This window comes from Pygoscelis adeliae, unplaced genomic scaffold (genome assembly GCF_000699105.1).
Source record: "Pygoscelis adeliae isolate BGI_AS28 unplaced genomic scaffold, ASM69910v1 Scaffold15, whole genome shotgun sequence".
Taxonomy (NCBI): Eukaryota; Metazoa; Chordata; class Aves; order Sphenisciformes; family Spheniscidae; genus Pygoscelis; species Pygoscelis adeliae.
Genome location: NW_008824988.1, coordinates 293,240 through 321,025, shown reverse-complemented (window position 1 = coordinate 321,025; position 27,786 = coordinate 293,240). Strand labels below are relative to the sequence as shown.

Here is a 27,786-nt window from a genome sequence, read left to right as displayed (position 1 = left end):
TTGCGCGTCTATGCATGTCATCTCTTGACTTCAGTAAGCTCCATCTGAATAAGTTTTTGTTTCATGAGGGCTTGGAAACCCATTTCTGATACCACTGATCCCAGAGTTTTGCCATTAGTTGCAGAGATGTTGAAGGGCCACTTTGCTGGAATTCAGACATGTCTAGTGTCACGTATTAAGCAGGAAGACTGACTTATTTGACCACCATCTCATGGTCCCTCAACACTGCTCCCATCTTTCACACATTTATAGCGCAGGAGGTACTTGCAAACATCTGGCTTCACTCGCCTGTGTCCTGGGACCACTTGGTGTGTCTATGATCTGCCAGACAGTTGCATGTGGCCTGTAGGGTTGTGCAGCACAATGGAGGCCCCACCACTGTGGTCTGTGGTCATGCAGAAGGCAGGAGGCTGTAGTACTGTGTTACAGGATATTGAGAATGGCAACAAAGCCACTGCTGCTGCAGTTCACCCACAACTGCTGTGTATAGGGAATGCATGCTCACTCGACCCTCGCGTATGCCACGCTCCCCAGCTGCAGCTGTAAGAAGGCCCATTTATTGCTACCTTTCATCACTTATCTTAAGGAATATAATCTCTTACCAAAGGGTAGAAAAGTTGAGAAAGGTGTGGTCCCTGTCTAAGATCAAACTGCAGCAAGAAACTCCTTTGTTCTTTCTATACGAGGCTCTTTATAATGGTGCAATATGATGGAAAACGGAATTTGCCCCCTTGCATAACTTTGTCTCAGCTGTCTTGGCATTCAGATTACTGTTAGGAGAGCAGTTGACTTGCAGGGTGCCTTGAGTAACAAGTGGCACTCTGAGGAGAAATGAATTGTGCAGGGAAACAGAGTGTGTTTGTGCAAGAGAGAGACAATATGGGGCAGATGGTGAGAAATATCAGGAAGAGAAAGACAGCAGAAGTATGTGGAGGAAGGAGGTTGAAGGACCTGATGTAAGTGGAGGTGTACAGATGAAATCTCTGTAAGGGGAAACACAGGCCAAGGCCCCAGTCACTTCTCTATGTTCAGTCATGAATTTTAAGTGTTGAATTTACTTTTTGAGAAGTATTCACAGATGCATGGTAAATAAGCGGTGGCTTTCAGATACAGTTTGTTTTAGAGTGCTGGAGCTGGAGGGATCTCACATAGCCCAGGTGTACAAAGCCCACTAGGACCACACAGACACCCTTGTGCTTCCCCAGATCTGGGTTGAAGGACCACGCACCTCTTGTTCTCAAATCCATGTCAGATTTCTCAATGAGAAGTGTAGAAGAACAGGTCACTGGCACAGGACATGCTGTCATAGGTACTTCACCAAAGAGAGCAACGTCATTACTGGGGAGAGATGTGAAACTCATGCTACCTTCTTCAAGCACAAGAGTGGTTAAGAAAATGTAGCAGGTCGTCGCGGTGAGGACTGGAGGCGTCACTCCTAAGGCAGGTCTTGGACATACAGAGAAGGAGAAAGCTGTCAGCTGTAAGATATGTACAGAATACTGACATTGCTAGAACCTGACCCAGTGGCTGCATTTAGCTGATGTGTCTGATCCCTGGTGCTAAAATACATTTCTCAGAAACAAACTTTTAATTACTCACCTTGCTGTTCCCAAAAGCACACCTCATCTCCGTGCCCTCTTGTACTTTCTCCCTGACTTTTGCACAAGAACCCGCCTATCATTCTCAGGAATCTTGTTATTCTTCTAGATGGACCATGAACAGCATCACATCCATATTTCTTAAGCATCAGACTCAAACCAACAAAATAGCACTGCATGAGTTAGTCCTCCCACTGTGCAGCATCCCTGCATAGTTGGCAACATATAAGCCTGTCACAGTCTGGGTGATGCCCTGATGATTTTTTTTGTCATGATCTGTTTATTTGGTTGGTCCCACCTTCTCTTGGATGTAGGCCTAGCATTTCTCTGTACATTTAGAAATAAGGGTTGGGGTGGTTTTGGAATCCTGTACGGTGTCATATGTGAAATATAAGGTTTTTCCCTACTAATCTGCAGTCTTCTCTTTTCTGTTGTATTTTGCAGGAGCATCCATCTCTTGGGCAGCTCTCTGAAAAATTGATTGACAATAACATCAATGTTATTTTTGCAGTTCAAGGAAGCCAGTTCCATTGGTATAAAGTAAGTTAGAAACCTGATTTCTTTTTCCAATTTTGAAAGCACAATATTTACATTAAATATTAAAACTGTGCATAAATGATTGTATTTTTCATAGGATCTGTTACCTCTGTTGCCTGGTACCGTTGCAAGACAGATAGAATCACAAGCAGCGAATCTCAATGATTTGGTGGTAGAAGCCTATCAGGTATGATAAGAGTGACAAAGTTGTATGCCATATTTGTACAGGGATTTTTCACCTTTCATAGACTAAAGTTGGAATTTCCAGGATCTTGGCTTCTATCTGAAGTCCACGAGGATAAGTTCTCTACTTTTCTGAACGTCCAGGTTGGTGGGTGACACTATCCCACGATAGCTCTCAAATTCCCAGGCTGTTGGGGTCTCAAAGCCAAGAGCTAGCACTTTTTCCTTTCTAAGGACGCTTCTAAATATGCTGTTTGATTCTCTGCACCTGTTGCCATGTAACTTCAAAAGAAATGTCTGACTTATTTGAATTTTGGCATCTCAGATCTTTAGTTACATACCAGACACCACTGTCTAGGCACCATATAAATTCAGAAAAAAAAGATAGTGCAGTATCTAGAGGGTTTTACAGCGTAATTCTTAGAAAATGGACAACAGGTGGGAATTTACAAGGAGGCAGTTTGACAACAGTGGATATTGTGGAAAGCAGGATTTACACTGCACAAAGCAGTGTAATGACTTGGGGTTTTGAGGCATGTCAGTGAAGAAGAGTTTTGATAGGGATTTGGGAGAGAACAATGGAAATGGCTTTGTGAACTCTTGCCTGGAGTTCTCGACTGAAAGTAATAATATGGGAAAGAGAAAGTAATAGTATGGGAAAGAGCATAAAGTCATTTTCCACAAATGTTTGACAGGGAACGGCAGCTTAAAAGTGGAAATTGGCATCTCGATAGTGAATGAAAGATGATAGCCTGGTAAGAGAGGGCATAAATAGCTTTGAAAATGAAGCCAAGTAGTATACATTTGATGTACTAGAGCACAGGGAGCCCATAGAGCAGCACCAAAATGAACGTGATGGGTTAGATGGTTGAATGCTGTTAAGGTGTGCAAGTTACACAAACATGCAAGTTCCAAAAGCTGAAAAATCAGTTACAAAGCTGTATGCAAGTTATCAACATGTATCACATTATTTTTAATTAGTTGGACGTGGGAGGCTGAAATTATCCATTGTACTAGGTTAACCATCTAAATCAGGCTATTTGCTTTCAGCAAATTGGCTATAATGAAGAGCCAAGTCTCATGTCTGTTCCTAGTCAATACAGTGGGTTTGTGCACATTTTTCTTACTGTTGTGTTGGAAACATTGAGCAGAAGGCAAAGACATTCGAAAGCAGAGGAGATTAGGTGTAATCAAGTTGCAGAGAAGTTCTCACTGATATTGTAATTTCTTTTATAAAATTGAGAAATCTCATTTTGAATATGGAGGTTTGCAGGAAACTGCTGGCAAAAAATTTTGAAGATCATAGTCCTTTTGTATGCCACTTTTACACTGTCCATCCTAAGTTGTATCCCAGTTTTTAGAGCACAGTGCAGGGCAAACGTTCAAGGAGAGGAAACGAAGATTTACAAAATAATTATTTAGTTCAATGGAAGATTCTGTGGGACTTTCCTGCTCCAGCCACCCCCAGTTTGCTCTTGCCTTATTTTCATTTTTTAGACAGTATCTTCCTTCCCATCCTAAACTTCATTGGATTTGTTACTTTGAGATTTTTATCATAGTTTTAGGGGCTTGTAATATACAAACACACAGTGAAGAGGGCTTGAATGTTTTGCTTTCTTGAAAGCAAAAGTACTTAGATAAGAAAATAAATTTAGTGTTGATGTTTGATGACAGTGAGCCTCTTGCACTCTTGTTCTGGGCAGGGAAACCTTAGGCTTAGTTGTGGAAAACCCTGGCTGAAAATCCCTGGCTAAAAAGCCAAAGATGAGTCACTAATTTTCAAAAAGTTACTAAAAGAAACATGTGTTCAGGTTCATGTAATTAAATTTCCATTTGTAACAGTAAAAATATCCCACTAAACTAATTTTTTAAATACTAATATGCCAGGAATTTTAATAATCTCTTTGTGCAGTTTTCAGCTCTTCGGTTTGTACAGAGCTTTAATAAATTTTTAAAAGGCCAAGAAACAATATTCCTTCTTGGAAGGAAGTAGGATTTTAGAGCATGCAGTTAATACAAGTCACAAAGTAGCTGGCTTTTTCATTATTCGTAATGTAAAAAGCCCTAATGGGAATCAACCAGTTGTTGACTTATATAGTCCTAGCTGACCCAAATAAATCAGTAAGAATAATCCCAATAGCCTTTAGATCACCCTAAGATTTGTTCAGAAAAAACTTTTCCAAGACAGATGCAAAATATCAGAAGTTTATAAAGTGTCAAGTCAATTAGGAACCTTTTCTGCCAGATAACAATAATTGTATGCATGTTTACTGTTTTATTTTAAATGTGTGGCTAAAAGGCAGTGTAGTCTGTCAAACACTAAGCAGTTTTTGTTGTGCACGGTTGTTAGAATAGATTTTCAAATTGCCAAAAATACAGTCTCAAAACCATTTTAGAAAAGCTGAAAACGTTTTTATCTGGAAAACGTAATCCTCTTTATCACAGTTACCAGTTCACTGGCTGTGTATATTTAGAATGTAATCGGGTCTTTGTATGGGAAACAATACTTTAATTCATTCCTTTATTCACACAGACAAGCTTTCTTCATTTTTGGTCAGACATAGTAGCTGTACTTGGTGTTAGTCACTAATGCATGTTATATGTAGAGATGCAAAGCGACTAAAACTTGTTTTCTGGTTACAGAAACTAATCTCTGAAGTGAAAATTCAAGTGGATAACCAGATCCAAGGTCTTCATTTCAATATCACTGCAATCTGTCCTGATGGAAGTAAAAAAACTGGCATGGAAGGATGTAAAAATGTGCGATATAATGAAGAAGTATGTTGATAGTTTTTGTTCTTCAAGGAACTGGAATACTTATTTTTCTGTTTGGTTGGGTTTCAATGGTGTGAAATCCTCTAGGGATTTACTTAAACTGAAAATGGATTTATGTGATTAATGATCACAGACTCTCTATTATTCTCTGGTTTTATTTTTCCTGAATCTTATTTTAATTCTCACTAATCTCATGGAACTAAGGCTCAAAGATTTTCCTGAAAGCTAACGTCCATTAAAACTCTCCTTCTTTGTCCTCCACTGGGCACAATGGCCATGTTCATTGTGATGAAATCTGTACGTAAAGAGGTTGAAAGATAATCACCGGGTGGAAAAGAGTCACTGGAATTCGTGTTCCTTGGGTCTGTACGAGATGCCACCTTTCCCTCTCCTTGCTCTAGTAGTCTTCATGCACACTCAGGGTTGTGGATAATTAGTTTATTTTATAAATCAAATTAATAAAATGTTTAGATCTGTTTAGATCAGTGCCACCTACTGAATGAAACATTATAAAACTGGAGGATCATGCACCATGAAAATGTGGGGGAAGATGTCTGGCTAATAAAAAGAACGTGGTTTTCTTCCCAGAACAACTTCTCTGTGCCTTGATATATTTATTTAATTGCTTGGACTAGTAGAGTAATTCATTTAGCTTGCCAGGAAGAGGTCTGTGTTTCTGGAGAGCGGGGTCAAGGAGTTCTTTCCTTCTTGACATGTACATACGTCTCAGCTGGTGTGATTTTTACTTGTGTCTGTGTGTAGGAATAGCAAAACAAGTCAGTAGATTGAATGTGTGAATTTTAAGTACATTCATTTAGATGTATTTTACGCTCTTCTGAATTTTGTCTGCATGACTTGCTGCTGATTATCTTCTACAGTTTAAGGGAGATGTGCTATGTTTTTCTTCTTAATTCATCTCTTCTCCAGTGTTGTTCCCTGTGCATGTCATAAGAAATAGGCCTGGAATTCATTCTGTTTAATGAAAAGAAAAATATTTATATCTGTTTCTTTTTAATAAAAAACCAAGCCAGTTGATTGTAAAAGATTGCATGTGGTCCTAAACCTCTACTGCTGTTGAAAATGAGCCATCCTCAAGAGATTAATTTAGTTTAACTGTAAATCCTCCTTTTAGTATTTGTTTACAGGCAAAATGCTTTTCCTTAATTCTCACATTCCTTTCATTGTCTAATCCTTCTTCCTTCCTTTTCTTACCAAAACACAAAGCGTATTCTATTCTGGAAGAATCCTACGGCCTCTTCAGGGTGCAAAACTAACTTTGGCTATTAGTGAGTGTCAGTGTTCACAGTGTTGTAATTATTTAGTCACAATATGTTTAATCTTTCTGCTGCTGTGTTCAGACCCATCAAATTTCACAATTCGTATGCAAGACATGATTTGCCCTTCCCTCCCATCTCCGTGCCATTCCTCCGGTAGTGTGTTGTACGTGAAGATGATGTTCTCTAGCAGGATTCTGTGTTGAGTAAAAAGCGCATTCTCTAGCTGCAGCTTGTCCTCCCCATGTGATACGCACCTGCTGTATGAATTAATTAGTGCATAGCCACACTTTTGCCTTGTAACCGAAGGGAAGAAGTCTCATGCACGGAGAGTGTAGGCAACTGAGGGGTTATGTGTGTAGTGGCGCATTTAAGAAACAAGAAGAAGAAAAGCAAAGGGCGAGACAAAGCCTGTGTGCCCCCTCAATACGACATTAAGAAGCACATGCTTCTGCACAGCATTCTTCTCCTGTTGTCCGTGTAGGCAGATGCAGCCCCACTCGCCACAAAGCCACCATTGTCCCCAAGGGCTCGGCTGTTCTCATGTGGGGGCGCAGCGGGAGCGGGAGACAGCGATGAGAAATGAATAGTCTTAGTCTTTGTGGGTAGTTTCAACCTCGTATGTAATCCTTGTTACGTTTTCTCTTTTTTTTTTTTATTTGGAAATCTTTGTTCTTTGGTGGTAAAAAGTAAAGGTATTTGCTTCTCTTGGGCTCCTTTTTCGCCTTTTCCTCTTGGTTATATTTCCTCTGTGAGGAGGCGAGGAAGAGTTGTTTTCTGTCAGCAGGCTAAATAGCCTTAGTGAGAATAACCTGTCAGAAGCCTACCAGTCAAAAAAAAACCAAAAAACAATCGTGAAATACAAGATTGCTGTCCAGTGAAAATATCACAGATGCCAGAGCTGTCAAAGAGTTTTGGTAGTGGTTGATGCAACCACTGCTCTATGGCAGTCACCTAATCACCAAAATGAACCAGGGTCCTGTGCCAGGACTCTGGAAAGCCACGGGGGCTGCTGCTGCAATGGGCGCTACTGGGGTGAGGACCTGGGGCATGGTGGTGATGGCCATGACACGGCCAGGAGCTAGGCACTAGGTCCACTCTGAAGCAGCACTTGGTCTGCCCAGGACCACAGCCAGAGCAGCAAGACTGTCTTGCTCCATCCTCATTGTAGGAACTGGGAGAAAGAAGCTGATACTAAGGTGTGAGCCATTTCTGTGTTTTAGTAGGAGTAGATAGGGCCATCCAAAAAACCTGTGTGGTTTCTAAATGTTTAGATCTTTTCTGCAGCAAGAACATTCATTATAGGTTGTTTTTATGAAGAGTATCTCTGTTTCTGTTTGTGTATTACCTTCCTCAGTCTAGTCCCAATTCTCATCTGAGTATTTCTATAATATAACAGAATGTACACATTAAAGAAGATCAGGAGGATGATGATGGTAATTCTATTACTATTTAACTTGTATTAAACTTGTCTTCTGCAACTATGCTTTTTTAACATGAAAAGTAGACTGCTGTCAATCTTCTATTGTTAGGATTTTAACTGTATTTGTGATGCCTATCATTACTAATATATCATATTTGACAAATGGCCACTGTGTATCTTATTATTAGCTAGTGCACATTCACATACAATGTAAGATTCTGCTTTATGTGTTAAAAATTTTAAGCAACTTATAGGAAATAATAATGATGTAAAATCTGTCTTTATTTCTTCTTAGGTACTTTTCAATGTATCAGTTACAATGAAAGGATGTGATACAACTGGAGGAAGAAAATATGCAATACTTAAGCCTATTGGTTTCAATGAAACCGCCATCATTAACGTGCAGAAAAGCTGTGCCTGTCAGTATGGAGACAGTGCAAGGCACAAAAGAGTATGGGCTGATGAAACTTTTTCTGATGGCAAACAGTCCCATTGCAGTGACAATAATTGTAGCTCTAATAGAGATACGCTTCCTTCTGAGAGGTGCAGACGACACCAGGGCCAGCCCATCTGCAGTGGTCAAGGAAATTGCGTAGGTGGAAAATGTTTCTGCTACAAAAACAAGCTAGGCAAGGTGTATGGCAAGTACTGTGAAATGGATGATTTTTCCTGCCCGTATCACCAGGGGAACTTATGTTCTGGTAAGCTGCAGAGTTTATGTCTGTGTTTTGTTTTTGTTTGGGTTTTGTTTTGTTTTGGTTTCTGAAGCTTATATACATGACGCAGCTGAAAACAATGATATAAGGCTGTCAAGTACAAGAATGTGTGTGCAGGATTAGTGTGTGAAATGTCCTGAACAGGCTGGTAGGAATTCACGTTCCTGGGCTTTCTTCACCACAGAGGTATGCAATGCCTTCTAAACTTCAGCACTGCTTTTTAGGGGATTTATTGAGTTTTTTCTAAGTTTAACTATTTTTAGATTTAAATCTCAGACTTCTTCAGAGGTATTGATACTGAATATCTTGGATAAAACAGTAACATTATTCGAGAAAGTAAGCTGATACATTTCAGTCTAATGGGAATATGAGACGCTAAGAGATTAGGAGCAATCATAACTTCCAGTGAGGTTCCGATTTTCTAACAAACACCCTAAATCAGTCTTGTCAGAGATGCAGTGACACTTGATTTCAAATACTGACATATATGCTAACACTGTTCAGAACACCTGCTCCAAAAAGTAGAGTGGAATTGGAACATAAACAGGGGCAGTTGTTAGAAATTATTCTTTTTGTGGCCTACTTTATGTTTTTTTAAAGAAAGCGTGCAAATGAAAATTGCATATGAACAAAATACAAAACAGGTACTTTTAAGTTAGAGTTATTAAGGAAAAATGGGATTGAATCAATCAGTATCATTACTGTATCTCTACCAGAATATTTTTTTCTCTCCTCAGAAGTAATTAAATATTTTAAAATCCATACCGCTGTCCTGCATCCTTTCATTTCACTGTATACTAACCAATGAGTGAATTGAGGAACCAATTTTTTTGACCACAGTTGGATAAATTTAGAGTAATACCATGGATTTTAGTGGAGTTACTTTGGTTTCGCTCTGCTGGTGACTGTGAACTTTACATAAAACGAAGAGAAATAATGTAACCTAATCCTTTTAGTACTTCATTCCAACACAAAGAATTGCGGTTCATCTTCTCACTCTTCTTCCCTACCCCCAACCAACTTCGCAAATTTACTATTTCCTAACATAAGCAGACATTTCAAACTTATACGCTCCTAAAGCCTGAGATGTGGTGCCCTGGTCAGCAGAGGAGACAAGGAGATATTTGTCTAAGAGATGTTGGAGATTGTCACATGTGATGGATTCCTGCCCTAGGGTACCACAAGGGGAACCTGCCACCTGGGGCCGTGGCTCAGCAGTGTGCCTTTTCGTGGGATATTTTCCAGTGCAGAGCCTTGCTCTGAGATGTCCTATGATCCCCTTCCCCACTCCATTTTGCCCAGCCCGGGTGAAAAAAGGGGCAGCCTATACCTTGGCCTCACTCCCACTTAGGGGATCCCGTCTGTTAGATGGGACTGTCTCCCTGCAGCTGCTCCGTGGATCCCTGGAGCACAAGAGGGCCATCACAGTTTGTGTGGAATTTACGTACTGCCGGGGCATAGTTGAGGAGACCTCATGAGATTTGCCTGTGCCTTATGTGCTCTCTATTTCTATATTTCCTAAAGGTGCTTTCCCACGCTGTAAAAATGTGACTAAACATTATCAGCATGTCGGTTGTACAGCTGCCTAAATGTGCTACAACATGGAAAACATATGGATTTTGCCCTAAAGCTCCCACTGCTTTGCCTGGAAAATTGTAAAGACCACCAGAGGTTCTTCATAGCCTTTGAATCCTTGAGGCTGTGCCTTTTAAGTTCTTATTAAACAACTGACAGTTCATAAGCACAGCATACCCACCTGTCCAGCTCAGTCATCTGTCCTTTAGAAAGGCAGAGAAGCAGTGCTATCATGCATGCTTCTAAAAAGAAAAGAGAAAAAAACAACCTGGCCTGTGCATATGAACTTGATACTCCTTCCTCCACTGAATCTTGCTGTTTATTTGAATTGAATGCTTTCTTGCTAAAGAGAAGTTTGTTTAGTTTGCCTGAAGACTGTTTTCCTGGCCGTTGTGTAATTTTTAATCCCCACTGCTTTGATCCAAGGCAACAGGGAAAATTCTAGTAAAACGTTTTAGGATGACATCAAGGTAGCAGCTTTTGCTCAACTTAACAGCAAACAGCAGCCATAAATATGTATCACGCTGGTAATTTCAGCCCAAATAGTTAACTTAAAAACTAATTAGCAAGCCAAGGTCTAAATTAGCTCTGTTAAACGTAAAGCACCAGCAATACAAATGTATGCATCTAAAAATTGACTTTCTATGTTTTCATAAAAGCATATGACTGAAGGCTATCTGATGTTCTAGGTAATGGTGAATGTGAAGCTGGTAAATGCAAATGCTTTGCTGGCTGGGAAGGTGACCGTTGCCAGTGCTCGTTACAATCAGCAAAGCACTGCCTGAATTCAAAGGGCCAGATTTGCAGTGGAAGAGGAAAATGTGTATGTGGAAAGTGTGAGTGCACAGATCCAAGAAGCTTTGGCCGTTTGTGTGAATATTGCCCTACCTGTAACAAAGCCTGTGAAGAAAACTGGTATGTTTCTTGTGCTAGACTTTACTTTTTAACTCCGTAGTCTTGAAACAAGGAGAAATATTTCTGCTTGGCTATATTATTGTGTGCTATATTTCTTAGATATTTAGATTGTAGGAAATCGAAACAATTCATACTTGAGACTTTTCTCTAAGTAGCTGAGGGGTTCACACTGGCAATTAAGAGAATTGCGTGTCCGTATCTGTGTTCACCGGTCTGTGTCCAACTTTCAGCTTTCTGAAGTCAAAGGAGGTGTGTCCTATGAGTATCTTTTTTTTCATGTATTTATTATAAGATGGTTCTTCGTATGAAATCTTCTGGGTAGGAAATAAAGCCCATAAATTTGGAGTTTTAAAAATGGACAGTAGATCCTACTCTTTAATGCCACCAAGTCTAATAATATTCTCCAAATTTGTTTTTGCACACTCCTCGTGCTTCTCAGCTGAAAGAAGGAGGTGTGGAACAAGAGCGGTACCTGCGCATTATCACTGCCATTGGTCAGCAGAGCAGAGCTGGTCTTACCCAGAGAACAACATTCTCTGTTACTCAGTTTTAAACCACTTGGCCTTTGCTGTGCTAGTTTTAAAGCATCCCATTTTTCCTTACCCATGTAAAGGAAGGGACAGTGTGGAGGTCAAAATGAGCAGCCCAAGGAGGAGAGAAGCTAGACCAAGCTGTCAGTGGTACACTGGCTGGCGCTGGCTTAAAGAGTCAATGAAGCCCTGTCTTTGGGCACGGCTCTTCTACACCCTCCCATCAGCACGTGTAATCTTCTGCATCCCACTGTGGCCGAGAGGGTGAGAGATCACCCTTTAGTTGGAAAGGGAATTGTCATCAAGACAGAATTATTGTTTATTCGTATCCATTTGAATTATAGCTCATCTGGCGAATATACTGGAGAGACAAGCTGGGCCATGTCTGAAAAGGTGACTGCTAAGACTTCACTAGATAAAATGCAGGTAGCCTTGCTGGCTTACACTTGTTCAAAGTCACTGTGAAAAGCGTGCCTTTAATAAATTCAGAAGATGGCATAGCTTCATTAAAAATTCAGTCAGGGCTTTTTCAGGATCACTTTTGATGTCCGTCTTCTGCAAGGCTATAAAGTGAAGATAGCAAGACTGACAGCGCTGCCTCCCACTGTGCTGCTGACCCTCTGAACTGCCCAGCAGCGGGACCTTGCGTGGCTTTGTCTTAACATAACATCCAAAAAATTATTAACAAAGCTGTGCTTTCTACACCTATCTCTTCCCTTCAGTCCCAGCGTGTATCCCAATGAGATTGATAGATAAGACAGACTGGAACTGAACTAGAGGCTGACAGCTGAAGAAAGGGTGCTGGACCCTTAGCTACACCCCCTGAAAAGCACACATCACAAAATGCAGAGCAGGGGCCGGATGAGGGTGGCTCGAAGCCAAAGACATGTTTTACTTTGCAACTTCTGACTAGTTGGTTCTGAGAAGCATCACAGGGATAAAATGCTGAGAGAGGCATCGCATTTCAGCAAAAAATAACTAAATGTCGCAATGTTTTTACTAACATCAGGAAAGCATTATGTGCAAGCGATACGTCAGCCTGGTGATACAATCTCTTTAAGAGGAGTGCAGAGAAAGACACAGGTTTTTAATTACATTTTTATTTTACAGGAATTGTGTTCAGTGCCATCATTCTAACAATGCATCTCAAGCTAAACTTGACCAGTGCACAACCTCATGCGCTTACCTGCTGCATTACATTGACCAAACTCCAGGTATGTGACATATTCTAGGTAATTTTAATAAGAGGTGAAAATCTGTTGGGATTAATAATTGAATTCACCACTGATACAATGTCTTTCAAAATTGTGTCATATTATTACAATAACAAAGAAAGAAAGCAGGAAAAAGGGAAAAATCACTCATAGCTTCAGGGAAAGTAAAAGATAAATAATAACAGGAAATGTGATTGGCAAGCATTGCTAAATCAGATTTCCCAGCTCCTTGAGAAGTCACATCTAATAATAATGAATCCTGCCTGAGCCATGCTTAAAGAAATATTTATAAAAATCTGTTATGGCATCTGTATATTTTATTACTTCGGATATGCTTACATTATTTGACATTACCAGAAACGAGGAGAATGAAGAAGAATGCTTACCTCACGTTCAGTAATGTTTCAATATTCCTTTCAAGTACAAAAAACTGCACAGTTATGAGGGCTGTGGAAGAATAAATTATTTTTTTTAATAAAATCTCATAAAGCTTAATCAATCTACACTGCAACAAAAATGCAGGTAAATGGTTACCTTTTGTCACTTCACATTTTTGCACGTCTTTTATCTTACAGTTGTTCATAAATGAGAAAACTAACTGAATACTTTTCTCATAACTTTAGTATTAATTAAAGGAAAGCTTGCTGTGTGAGAGAGGTTTACCAGTGAGGAGAGCACTGGACAAAGATTCAAGAAACCACATTTTCTTTCATATTTTGCCAATGATCTGCACTGTAATCTTGTGAAGTTTAAACTGTCTTGGCCCCATACATCTCTAACTATTCATCCTCTCTATTTCAGCTATAAGCTCACCGGCTTACAGAGAATTTACGGTGGCCAACACAATGAAGCCTGAGTCTTAGTTCTGTAGGTTAAAAGAATAATAGTTTCACCGTTTTTCTACAGAGGATCTTAATCGGAATTGCCTTTTGTGATATGCCCCGCTTTAAAAGCTTGCATATGGCAACTTTTCCCCTTAACTTCCTTAAAGTTATTTTCCCTTAACTTTTATCAGGCGCATGTTACATTTACTTGACATTACTATGTAGATACGACTGCGTTTGAGGGATGTGCCTATTCCATACGTTAGGCTTTACACTTGTGTTTTCCTTTCGTTGCAGAATGTTTCTCTGGACGAAGCTACTTTAGAGTCTTTTCCATAATCTTTATAGTTACCTTTCTGATCGGGTTGCTTGTTGTCCTTATCATCAGGCAGATAATTCTGCAGGGGAGTAGCAATAAAGTTAAATCTTCAGCTGATTACAGAGTATCTGCAACAAAGAAGGTAATTGATTTCAGAGCCATCATATTCAGTAATCTTTTTCTTGCACATAAAAGTTAGCTAATCTTTGATAAAAATTGTATCTTCTCCTTCAAGGATAAGATGTTTTTGCCTACTGTTTGTACAAGAACAGTAACATACAGACGTGACAAACCAGAGGAAATAAATATCGACATCAGCAAGTTACGATTAAACGAAACTTTCAAGTGTGAATTCTGAAGACAGTGTGTTTTCTGCAAATGTCTATTTCCGTCATGCTCGACTTTTTAAAAGTTACCTTTTGTACTCTGTCGGAGTCTTGACTGTTGCCGTATGGTTTTGTGTCGTGCGTTTTGTTGAATACTGTAACTAAGTGACATGTAAGCATATTCACGTCATGTGACTATGTTTGAAACTATAGCTGCTGTATTTTTTTATTTTTGAAAGAGAAATGTGCGTTACTACTGTTCAGAAACATTAGTGTTGATGTAGCACTTTAGCATATTCTAATTTATTTAGTTATGGCCTAGAATGTAGAAATGAACCGGTCTGACAAAGCACTGATCTCACTCTACATGTAGCTAGTACTGATGTGCTCTGTGGGAATGGACAAAAGCTGTGACTGAAATATTAACATTGCTGTATATTATAGCAATAGATAAAACTGTTCAAACGCTCTTAAATAGAGTAAACGGTACTTTTATAGTTCTCTCAGTTGACTAAATTCCACTGATTTGTCTCCTTTAGCCTCTTAGCTTCTCCTCATTTCTTAATAAAAATGACTGGATTAAATGAGTGCTTAATTACTGGTGTGGATGTATAGTTGTGTGTGTATACACACACATGCGTGCACACACACAGAGATAAATTTTATATATATAGTTTTTTATACGTTATGATGTCACTTAAAGATAATTTATATCTGAGAAAGAGTAATTTTTAGCTTTTTTACTTGTTTCAACATAAAAATTTATATATGAATTTTAAGGTATTTGGAAACTGAGTGGCTACAGAAAACGAGAGAGTTCCTCTGTGTGACAGCATAGTCTACATGATGATCACTGCCGGCTGACTTCACCTTTCGAGTCAGCAGCATCAGCTCCATTGCAAGCAGATAAATTACAGCAGAGCTGTGTTTGTTTTGCTAGCTACATGTCAGTGTTTTGCCAAATAAGGGCTTTGTTCTTTTTGTATGATGTCAGACCTAAGTCTGATTTTACACATGTGCTCTTTTTTCCTATGTAAATTAGTTGACAGGATTAGATTTCGTGAATCCTTACGTAACCACTTCAATTTTTGTGACTGTGCATTGAGAAATGTGTCCAGTGTGATGTGGGAAAGAACCTGCAATTTGGAAGAAGGTGAGGAAAACAGGAGTCTCTTTCTCAAGAGAACACATTCATCGACTTCACAAATGTGGGATCAAATTCTGCCTTCAGAAATGGGCAAAACTCTCTTCTAAGCACAGCGGGACCAATATGAGCTTATCTGAGAGCAGAATTTGAGCTACAGGGTCAAGCAGAAGCATTTTCTTACCCCTGAACCCGGCTTTAGTGGTAGAAGGCTCGTTATTGTTATATGCTAGTTGGAAGAGTCAGCCAACAGTCTGATTTACTAACTTTATGCTGCCGAAACCCTACGAAAATCTGATCAACCTCTAATGCACTAAAATCTTGCTGGTAAAAAAAATATCATCTCAGAAGAGAGTATGCAGTGTATTGTTTTAGCAACATTAATTACTTATAACTAAATATTGGTCTGTACTGGTCATAGATAAGAGTTACAGAAACAAAGCAGGACCTCTTTATATGCAGGTTTTAGAAATTAGTATATATTCATATTTTCTATTCTGTATTTCTTCTGCAAATCCCCACTGAAATCTGAGGAGTATACATGTGAAAGGAAGGCGGGATGCAGAACAAATGATGTTTTGAGAGTGTTCACAATTAATTTATTGGGTTGTGGATCAAGTGAGGAATCAAGAAAAATAATATAGAGACAGTGGGCTTTCCATTAAATTGTCATAAAAGCTTTAGGTTTTAGGGCTTGTTTTAAAAAAAAAAAAAGTAAACTGGACTATTAAATGTTTCTAAAGCAGTCTTCAAAGGAGTCCCTGAGCTTTCTACCATACAGTTAAAAGTGTCTTATTTAAAGAAAAGGGGGGTTCCTTACACTGACCCCGATTTTAGTGATAGCTTCATTGTAATATCTTAATTATAGATTAATTCTGTAATCTATCAAGTATACCTTAAACTTTCATTTTCTTTTAAAACACATAGAACCATTTTCCTCCTATGTAAATTAACAAATTCCAAACCATTGGTTTCAGTGGGATTAAGATAAAACATCGATAAAGGTTTACCTGCTGTTGGCCTTGTCACAATTCGTTAGTATTTTTAAGCGAGTAAGAAACAAAGTCTCTGGGTATCTGTTTCACTTAACAAAATGAAACAAATTTAAAAGCTCAGCAGAGAATATCTGAGTATATAACAAAAGATGTGATTGTGTTCTTTAAACAGTGTGATAATTTTTATTTTTTTTTTTAGCAAAATGATTCCTCAGATATATTTCCCATAATGGCCCTGAAAGCATTTGCTGACGTGATAGCTAATGTTTTTTCTTTAGAAATTACTTTTCACTGGTAGAAGGAGTTAAATTATGTGGATAGAGGACAATGGAGCTGGGTTCTTCGTGGGAGAAGGATTTGAGCTGTAACACCCACCTTCCACACACATCACACTGCTACTACTTTTCTTCTGCAGTGCTGCCTGTGAAGGGGCACGGCCAGTATTTCCTTATCAGACACCTGCCTGAATGTTTAAAATGCTCTGGTCAAATTGAGCAGGCTCACAGGACAAATTGCACTGTAAGCTGCTTGCTGTCCTGAGGTTAAAAACCAGTATATTAAAAAAAAAAAATTTTTTTAAGAAAAAAAAAGAAAAAAAGCTTTTTTGCATCTCCCTCATGGTTTTGCTGTATTGTGGAGGAGGCTAGTGAAAAAGAATAAGCTGCTGCTAATGTGACAGGTCAAGGCTTTTAGAAGGCCCATGGGGAGCTTATACAGGGCAGGATTCTTGGGAGGAGGCTTTGTTTCTAGGGATGGAATCTATCCATGAGAAACTCTGGCTTTGCTTGGTACTTGTTTCCCTCTGCCTTTGACCATGTTTTTCAGAAGAGCTGCTGCAGGAGATGAATAGCCCAACAAAAGCCTCACTATTTAGGGAGCTGTGTTCCCTCAGCACATGACCTTAAATGAGAAAGCAGCCTGTAATTCACAAGGAATTTCCTCAGCGATTGCAGAAGGACTCTGCTTCCTATAGTGCTTAATATGGGAGATATTAAAGACAAATTAGTTCATATTAGTTTTCAATGTATTGTGCGTCAAAGATGCTCATAAAAATAGGGGAAAAAATACCTAGCCTCAGAATACAATGTTCCAAACTTCTTAAATAAAACTTCTTATACTAGGCTTCTTCAAAAAACGAAAAAAAAAATCAAATAATTTGACTGCATGCCTATACCCAAAAATATACCGGCAGATACTGTTGCATGTCATCATTGGTTTTGGGAGTTGTTTTTAGATTTGCTCCCACAAACAGAGCATGTGCATGACTTTTCACAGCAGATTTGTTAATGTTAAAATCCATATGTATAATTTTCGAATTCTAATCCCACTTTTTTTACCTTTAACTGGTTATTTGTCTAACATTTCAGAAATTACATGTTTATGCAATTAAAAAGCATGCATTTTACTTCAGATTTTTTTTTAAAGACTCTAAAATGAAGAAATACTATGAATTGATCATTTCCAAGCATCATGAGTATGTTAATAATATTGCTACAGAAGTGTGTGGGAAAATAGCTGTTTCATCCAGAAAACGTGCACATGGTATGCAAGGAATTTTCATTGTGCCCAGCTGAAATTCCCTTACGTTCACAAGGAATGTTGAAAGTGAACCTTAAAAAGGAAGGACGTTTGTATAGGCATAGTTTACATTTTATCCATTATTTTCAACTGGATTTATTTTTTCCTCGCTATGGTGTCATGAAAACCTGCTATGTAAAGTATTCTTCAGGCTGCAGTGGAAAAAATTATTTTCCCAGTCTGATCACATATAATATTTGTTTCCTGCTTAGTGTGCATACCTAAATGTACATGTGTTGCAAACTGTGGGAAGGAACGTGTGGAGCAGCTTCAAGCAACCCTTAGTCCTAAAGCAGCCATAAGACCTAGCGATGCCCAAGGCAGAGAGATGCAAGGGTGCTGCTGCCTGTGCGGGGACTTGTAGAGGTATGGCATCCTCAGCAGGCGCAATGCGTCCTACAATTCCCAGAACTGGGAATGATCCTGCAGCATCCCTACAGAGATAGTGCTGTGAGACCACACTTCTCCATCTGTCAGGGCAGGAGGCCTCTTCAAAGTAGGTTGGCTTGGCAGAGGTGGTACAGTTTTCTGTCCTAGGTGCGTGGCCACGCGCTATCCTCAGCAGCGCAGGCTTTTCGCATCTTTACTCATCAAAAAGTGTTTGCGTGTAACATAGCAAGAGACCGCCTGTGCCAGTACGTACTGTAAACCTGGATGCTGCAGACCTCCATTAAAGCTTCTGGGAAGTCTTTGGGCATCTGCCCATTGACTTCCCACCAGCCCCAGGATCTCCACCAGCCAGCCTTAAGGAATGTAAGCTGTAGCTGGGCAAGGGCACTTCTCACAGAGGCATTCGTGCTGAGTCAGTGCTGGGTGACACTTTCTCTGCTCTATGAGTGAAGCGTCATGCCAGTGTTCTGGCTGTCCATTTGCAGGACAAGGGAAAGATTTATTTGCTAAGCAGAAATGGAGCAGTAGTTAAGAAGAACACTACTTTTTAATGATGATCTTGACACTGCTCTGGTGCACAGACATCTCATGGATCTTACAGAGAATTGAAATTCATGGAGAGGGAAAAAAGGTTAAAATTAGCCAGCATGAATGCATTTCTACAGCGAGCCAAATCAGTGGGGTTTCACTGAGTGCAAGCCAGCTCAGAACGGTTGTTGGGCTTTTGGGGGGGGGGGGGGGGGAGAGAAAAAGAAAAAAACTAAAATTAGTAGATTCTTAAGCTTTAGAAATGCTGCTCTGGATTGCGTGTTCTCTTTGTTTACTTTTCTGCACACACTCTTAAAAAAAAAAAGGTACCTACTTATTAAAAAAAAAAAAAATGTCTGGCATTTGTTAAAATAATGGCTTCTACCCAAATCCTAACATTTCATCCTGATACCTATATTGTGTTTGGGCTGTTTCAGTTATATTTTGAAGGGAGATGTTGAAAGATGAAAGATTCTTTTGGGAAGGCATTAGTGTTGGATGAATTCACTGTGCTAACATCTTCTTCACTTTTACCTACTACTGCTTCAAAAAATAAAGCTACTTTAAAGAGTCTTATTTAGCAATGGTGTGACAGCTATTAAGAATACTACAGTTTTTAACTTTCTATTTAACATATACTACCTTTTGTAAAAAAGTATATACAGATAAATAATGTTTCTCTAGTTTTTATGCATAGAGAATGTTAGTAAGGGAAGAGGTTTCAAATAAATTTATAACTTCTTACTGTTCATTTTACATTTTAAATGATACTTTTAAATCACTACTTTTGTTTGTCTGGAAATATACTGAGTATTTTATTATTTAAAATAGTATACTTTTATAGCTGTTTATTAATTTCAGTTGACTACTAACTTCTATTTTGATATTTATTAATGAGTTGACACTGTAGTATATTGAGATGTTTATTTTTCTATCAGAGCTGTAACAACTATGACATAGCATTATTTTAATGCAACATCATTGTACTTGCTCTCTAAAAAATAAAATCAATATTTAATCCATATGGATTTTTCATATTTTTAATGTTTAATACGTCTGTGATAAGTTAAGGAAGAGATGCTCGCCTCCTTTTAAAAATATAAAGCACTTTCATTAAGGTGCACAAATGTCTGCAAAGGGAAGCATATGATTACAGTCATTTTTAAATGGAATAATACTGTGTCAGGAGAGATAAAATATGAAGAATACCGTGTTTATCAGATGTAGGCAAACAGATGGATGCACATTCAGGATGAACTTTGAGAAGGTGGGAAGGAACACGATAGCAGTTCGCAGTTTGGAGGTGCAGCGGGTTTACCTTGCCCAACCCAACTGAAACATGAATGCACCAGGAGGTGTTAGCACTTTGTAGGGGACAAGAAGATATTTCTTGTAGAAATATACTCTATAGATTGGTATGTGGTTACGATAGCCTTTCTTCTGCTTTGCTGTGCTGGGTGGTAGAGGAGCTGATCTCCGCAGATGCCTCATCTATGCCACTCACTGCAGGCTTCGGTTGCTTTGTGAGTACTGGTGAAAATGCATCGCTAGATTGGGAAGGTGACACACGTTCTGTTCTCGAGCAGAATCAGTAATAGCCTTTGCTTTGCACAATGCCACGAAATCTCTCATGAAAAGGACTTCAGACGTGCTGCGTGTAAGGACATTCAAAATTTGTGCTGTCAGACCGTGATGCCTCAGTAAGAGACAGCTGTGGCACTACGACACCTGACAGACATCACTGGTAAAACCAGCTGTTCACGCTTCTAACATGATCCAGTTTTTGCTCTGGGGATGAGAGAGCTAGAATCAAATGACAACTGATATATGCTCAGTCATCACATCACTTAGTGTCCAGGACTTCACAATACAACAGAAAAACCCAGGAAAAAGTGTACAGCAAAACTAGAAAGAAAAATAAGTCAGTATCACAAGGGCAATCTGTTCATCCTTGTTGCTTCTTCTATCAAAGCAAGGAACATGATCCCAATATATGCCTGATGAGATTAAGGCTGAGAAATTTCCTTCACAGAGGCAGGAGTCATCAGCCTTCACTGACACACAGAGCAAGCACACGCAACCAGTCCTACAAACTGAGAAATACACATTTTCTGTGAAAGCTCTTTATTGAGGGAACATTAATGTTGTCACTAACTCAGAGTAAACACAAACCCGGATCTGAATTTCAGACATATAATTTAAGCATATAACTTGAGCTACAGACAAAGGGCTTCATTTTGCCATTTGATAGTAATCTTGAAACTAAGGTTTGTGTTAACACTTAAGTCGCCTATGGACAGTGATCCTGGCACCGAGCTGTGTTGCATACCCTATATGTTGTGGAATGATGGTAAGTGATCTGTATGAAGGCTGTCTTTCTTCCTATGTCCTGAAATCCAGCAATTAAATCATGGCTATATACCTTAAAATGTCCAGATAATGACAGATAGGGTTTTTGACACTAGTGGCATTGTATTTAGCCAATTTTTATTCACATCCACGAAGTTGTCGGTGAGGGCACAACAGTGCCCTAATTTGGCCCTAATGTAACGCAACTGCTATTTTGTTGCAGATACCATTGACAAGAAAAAGGCTTGCTGCTCAGTCTCTCCAAAGAGGAAAGAAACCTAAGTTACAGCCTCTAAAGCCGGAGGAGGAAAGAGATCCTGATTTCAGCCACTTTTTTGACACCAGTCATGTAGGTGCACGCTATTACAGAATTTCTCTCCCTGCATGATTCCCTTTGTGGTCGGTGCAGAGTTTGATCCAATATACAGAGAGGATGGGAGGAGGACAGTTCAGCATTAGGGACAGTTGGTTTGAGTGAAGATCTGAATATGCATGATGACAACCAAAAAGCAATAATTACAATTAAGAATAAAAACTCTGTTAACAGACTGATTTTAACCAGTATGGAGTTAATCTGAAAAGTGGGTGGTTTCTTCTGCTTTCAGGTCTACAACAAAGACAAGAACCTTGGAAATACGTTCCTGCTACCCTGGGTTTAAAACCAAACAGTTTAAATGCATTGTATGAATTAAATAAAAAGTCTAGTTTTACAGAAACCCAAATGGTCTGAAGCTGTGTTTAGGGCACAGGTACTGTCAGTGTGGTGCGGGGGCTTCTGGCTGCTCATCTTCTGCTTGGGAGTCTTGGGGTGGTCCAAGTTGGGTTGGACTGGACAGAATTCATGTTACCCAGACATAGGCTGCCAGTTTGATTTATTAGCACTAAAGAAGCCCCGACATTATCATCTCCTGGCCCCTCATCCCAGGGAAACGGTGGTGGGTGGCAGAAAGCAGTGTCTTACTTTTTGCAAACCATTCTATCATCTGCTCAGCCCAGAGCATTATATGGCCTCTGATTAATTTCTTGGCCTTGAACTGCATGATTCATGAAGGACAGTTACTGTTTAATAAAGATGATGTATATGCAAGCTGATAAAACTAAATGATTAACCACAAAAGCATAATATTGCCAAGTTATGTCACGTATGCTTATTGAAATCAGGGCATGTGATGTATTTCTTTCAGCCTTGCAGCTTGCCAACTCCCCCTTTTGGGGCCCTAAGCCTCTTGTTTATGCCTCGGCAATCTGGAGAGCCTAGGACCTGTTCCTGAGCGGGGTTCCTCTGCTCTCAAAGCTGCTCACAGGAGCAGCCTCTCCCACAAACCGCCTTCTGACTCTTTAGCCTTTGACCATAGCCTTAACACATCCATTCTGAAAGCATCACCGAGGCTGTAAGATACACGACTGAACTGCTGAGAAGACCGGGGACATGTCAGGGGATGGGTTTTCCACAGAGTTTTTAGACACACCTTCGCTTTACTCTGCTTTAGACAAAGCAGGAATTTTAAAGGCTTCTACAACTTAGACGTGGTGCTCTCTACCTAGATTATCTTTGTCTTCAGCAGTCTTTAAGGTGTACAGCTTGTGGTTTGGCTCCTGTCCTTGAATCATTCTGCAGCTGCGCCCAGGCTCCTGTGCAAAAAAAAAAAAAAGCCAGCTAAAATAAATACTTCACGTCTTTCTCAGCTTCTTGTGCATCTCTCCATATCTAAATTGGGCTATCAGAGAAAATTTTCCTCACTGTGCCTTCTTTGAAAATTGCAGACACTGAATCAGAGGGCTTCATCAGTGAACAGCTGATGAGGAGAGCTTTTTTATTTTGGGGGCAGACAGGAACAAGTTAAAGTCTGTAGTGCGAAGCTAAACAAAGCATCTCCGAACCTCATCAGATGTAGTCACATTCCTCTGCTCTCTTCCAATGTTAAGAAGTCAGGGCTATTTCTTGGTGAACTATCCAGTCCTCAGATACCTGCAGGGGTTCTCCTGCTGTAACCTTTAAATCTGATACCCTCACAGCTTCTGAACCCAGAGATACATTTCCCTTCCAGTACCACCATTCTGATGGCAATTTTTATTATTTGTAAATATTTCTTCATGTATACATTTATGTGCGTGTGTCTGCATATTCCCTCCAAATTAACTTTTCTTCAGCATCAAGAAGTCCATCTCTGATTGCTAAATAGCCTGTCAGACCAAACTATATAAATACATGTACTACATAAATACATGTACACTATATACAGATATAGTCTCACATACCTTTTTTGTACACATTCAAAATGGGATTCCTCCCCTAATTTCTCATGCATAGCAGGATCTTCCTTTAAAAATTCCTATACGTATCCCAGTTTCTGTTAACAGCTAGGCTGCTATCGTGTTGAAACCATGACTTGAAGTGTTCCCCAATGTTCATCTCCTTCAGTCTTTGCACTTTTATCTTTTTTGGTTGCTGCCTTGCACTTTAAACCTAAACCTAAACCATGGAAGACAGACACAGCACCTTACACAGGGATTCTTGTTTCATGAATAGGTTCTAATCATGATGTTAAAAATAATAAATGGATATTTTTTTAGCCAATTTATTCCTCATGCCTTTGAAAGTGAGGTCTTGCTTTTTAAAAAGGAATGAATCGTTAGGTCAAAAGAAAGAAAAGATAATGTGTCAGATCATTTTGCAAACCAAAAAAAGTGGCATTCTCAGAAGGAAGATTTATTGTCATATGACAGACTGAGAGTGTTTCATGCTGCCTAAAATGAAAGCCAAGTAGATTAATTTCCAGAGAAAACAAAACAAAACAAAACAAAATAACCCAGATAACTTTGGTTTCAACAATTTTGTCCAAGGTTCAATTCTGTGAAATTGCCGGGCCCTTGCAGTTCAGCTGAAGACCATGTTAGGAGTGAACACGCTGAGCATCTATGAATATCAAGTCCATAAGGTCCCCTTTGAGATCAGATATATAACAGATTAGGAATGTCAAAGTAACAGGTGTTATATTCCTTCTTCGAAGAAAATGTTACGTTAAAGGACCTGTTTGGCAAGCCAAAACATAACAAGCTTTATTTATTGTCTTAGCTGATGTTCCCCCTTGGATCACAAAGAATTTATGCAAGTAACTATTGTAGAGTATTCTTACATTTTCTATTTATCCCCTTTTCACTTACCAAAAAAAATAGTTTGAACTACCTGAAAATAATGCAATGCATAATTCACTGTAAATTCATGTGCTACCCAGGAAAACAAATGGCTGTCAACATCACTTGAAATGTCTTGAAGGAAAGTGTGTTACTGAGTTTAATTGCTATCATTTAAGCTATTTGATACATTTGATGACCTAGTTCATATGGAATTCAAGTGCTTTTGCCTTGCCAAATTTTACTCCCTACTTGGTCAGTGCCCAGTTACTACTGCTTCTCTAGGCCAATGCAGGTGCTTGCCGACAAAGTGAAGTCTGCAATGTCCTTTGAACCAGCAAGATAAGGGAATTGTTAATCTTGAGTAAGCTTTGGCAAAGAAGACAGTATTATAATTTTGCTGTGATTACATCACCTGTGTTACTGAAATTTAATTGGATATAAAATTTATAGTCAATTTATACACAGCTACTCCTGAAGTCACCAGTATAACATACCCAAAATCTTGCTAATTCTAAGGATTACTGTATGAGGGACTTGCTTGAAGAATCTCTTTTTTTGAAATTAGAATCTTTTTGAGATGTCCCTTGGAGTGACATTTTTCAGATACTTCACTTCCCCAGGGTGCCTCCCTACAAGGCATTAAAATAGGATTTCATTTACGGTATTCACAAGGAAGGTGAGCGGCACCATGCCTTCCTTACCTTAGGGATACGGCAGTGACGAGCGCTCTCACAGCACCAGAACCATGTTCTGACAAGAGTACTTACTTTTTCTACCAGTACCCATGAGAATAGCCAGATTTTTTCGGACCTAGAGTCCGTCTAGCCCGGTGTAGCTGTCTCCAACAATGGAGAGGAGCTGCAGTGGGAAGCGTAAGCACACTCCAAGTGTATATTACTTCCCTGAGTTTCCCCCAGCCTCCAATCATTTTTCAGCTTAGGTAATTTCCTACATCTGATTAGTTTGTTTAATCAGTAACCCTCACTTTCAGGTATGTGCCATTGAACTTACTTTAAAAAAAAAAAATCCACCGAGGTTGGAACTGCTGCATGAAGAACTGCTTCCTTTTGTTTTGAACCCAGCACTTTGTTTGGTTGTCCATAGCTCCTGCATTCAAACAGAGCGGACACTGAGCCCCAGCCACTCTCTTCTGTTGAACTTGTCACATCTCCCCAGGTCACCTTTCACAGACTGCAGAGTCCAAGCATACATGGTCATTATACCGAAGTCTTTCCTTATCTTGATCATCTTTGCTGCCCTTTTCTGATGCTCTCCCATCACCGGCATCCTCCTTTCCTTCCTTAAGGATGAGGGAGTAGAGGTATTTTCAAGATACAAAATGTAGATGAAACACCTATTTACATAGGGACATACTGATGTGAGCCTCTTCCTATTCCTTTTATAATACTTCCTAGCATTTGTATGACTTCATTGATAACAGATTTTTCATGTCTTTCTCCTTAACAGAGGTCTTATACTGAATTACCGTCTTACCATGTTTAGCTCTGAAACCACTGAATGAAGGAAAGCTGATCACTCACAGCTACCTTGAACGCAAATGCTAGCAGTTTGGTCCCCTTTGGTTCAAGCAGAATCTCTCTCTCTTCTTCATAGCTTCTGCTTGGTCTGCAAGTAGCACCATTCCTAGGGAAGCAGAAATCTCCTCCAGATACCACCCTCCTAGCATTACAACTCTGCCTTTCTACTTCTCTCTCCAGTCCTGCACAGGATACAGTGAATATTGCAGAGAAAGCTCCCACCAAAGTCCTGGTCTCCAGCTTTTTTTCAGAGCAAAGAAGTTTTTGCCTCGAGAACTTCCTACCTTCCCTCTTTATGTGGTTGATGCTCACCTGAATACTACTGGCTGCAACCCACTGCCTCTGAGGTTTACCAGCTTTGCATTAAGTAGGCAAATTGTATGTTTGTCTCTACGTCTGAAGCCCCATACATCTGTTTGCTGGATGAGACCATCTTCCCCCTCTTCCCTTCCTGCTGGACATCCTAATTCCAGAAGAGCACTTGCATTAAGAGAGAGCACATATATATAATCCAGCTAAGAGAAACCTGTTACTGTAGTCGTATTTCCTTTCACTTGCCAGTATGACATTCCTGAATATCTCCTCTGTCAGCCTAGGCCTCAGCAGAAGTAAATTGCTTTTTTGAAGACTAAGCTGCTCAGCCACCTCAATGTGTCTTCAATGAACATCTCCATTAGCCCACTTTCCTCTGGGTCAACTATCCTACCCTGATATCCATACACATGTACGCTGGCTTCCCCACAGGGGAAGCACTCATATAAGTCTCCCTCTCTCCCTGCAGGAAAAGTACTTCTAATGTTCTTCCTTCCTTTCACCTTTCTGAATAGGTGCAAGAGCAATTCTTAAAGCAGCCTCTTTTGCCAGCTGCTCCTTCTTCCATCAACACTCTGTAGCACAAAAAACAGAGCGCCAACAACCTCTTCTGCTCCTATCTCTTTACAAGAGCGAAAAATCCTGTCCAGCCACTTCCTTCTAGACTCCTACTCACTCCGTGCTAGAGCTGGCCTTAACAGAGGAAGGGCATCCTTGCCTTGCCTCTGGCTTTATACCTGTGGCTGGCTGGCCTCCTCCCTCACCCCCCTCCAAACTCTTCCCAGACTGGGTTGCTGTCCTTGAATGCCCTTGGTTGGCTACCTGACTGGCTAATTAGCACCTTGGCTCTATACAGAGGGTTCTTGAAAAAGGAAAATTTCTTAAATGTGATGTTGAATTAGTCCTACAACCTGCAGAGTTGTAAGAGGGATGTGGAAACAGGTTTTATTTAAGGAGATTATGAGATTTACAACTGAAAGGATTGCAATAATTTTAATTTTCCTGTAACAGAACTAAATTCTTTAGCTCCTAGCTCCGCCTATTACTTCTTTTTAGCTTTTCTATCTACTAGCCTGTCCACAGCTTCCCACAATGGGGAAGGTACCTATAACATCACAATTGCTCAGCAAATCTGCTACCTCATGGCTAAATTTCTCTGTCTGTCCCCCATGCTTCGCAGAACAGCTCCTTCAGTGTCTAAGCCTGGTTTCCCATGCATTGATTCTGCATCCTTTGGGATCTATCCCTCCCTATCTTCGGAACTTTTGCAAAAGTATTTTTGGGGGAGGGGGGAACGGGGAAACAAAAAAACCCAACCTTAATCTGTGGTTGGGTAACTTAGATTCAAACTCAGTAGATCTTAGAGAAAGGGTCTAGAAATCTGAGGAAGTTTCAAGGTTTGGGGGCCAGAGTTAAGGGATTATGCCTGAGTCACACAGAAGACGAAGTTTTTATATATGGGCCCTAAACTATCCTGCTGTAAATGATATCATCTGATAACCAGGTCATTTGGTAAGTGTGGCTCCCTGAATCTTTAATTAGACACAACTAAATTCAACTAGCTGAATTTTTAATTAGACACAACTATGGCAATAGGAAGGATTA

At 39.7% G+C, this 27,786-nt stretch overlaps 1 protein-coding gene across 1 annotated transcript in view; it reads left to right on the top strand.

Moving 5' to 3' along the window:
• The window catches only part of ITGB8 (integrin, beta 8), a 32,807-nt gene extending 10,955 nt beyond the window's left edge, over window positions 1-21,852 (top strand). The window contains exons 5-13 of the mRNA XM_009326113.1: window positions 2,043-2,138; window positions 2,233-2,322; window positions 4,962-5,096; window positions 8,086-8,491; window positions 10,771-10,996; window positions 12,637-12,740; window positions 13,862-14,025; window positions 21,417-21,542; window positions 21,799-21,852. Coding sequence (XP_009324388.1) covers window positions 2,043-2,138; window positions 2,233-2,322; window positions 4,962-5,096; window positions 8,086-8,491; window positions 10,771-10,996; window positions 12,637-12,740; window positions 13,862-14,025; window positions 21,417-21,542; window positions 21,799-21,852 — 1,401 coding nt within the window. The remainder of the gene's footprint in view (window positions 1-2,042; window positions 2,139-2,232; window positions 2,323-4,961; window positions 5,097-8,085; window positions 8,492-10,770; window positions 10,997-12,636; window positions 12,741-13,861; window positions 14,026-21,416; window positions 21,543-21,798) is intronic.
• Window positions 21,853-27,786: the final 5,934 nt, after the last annotated feature.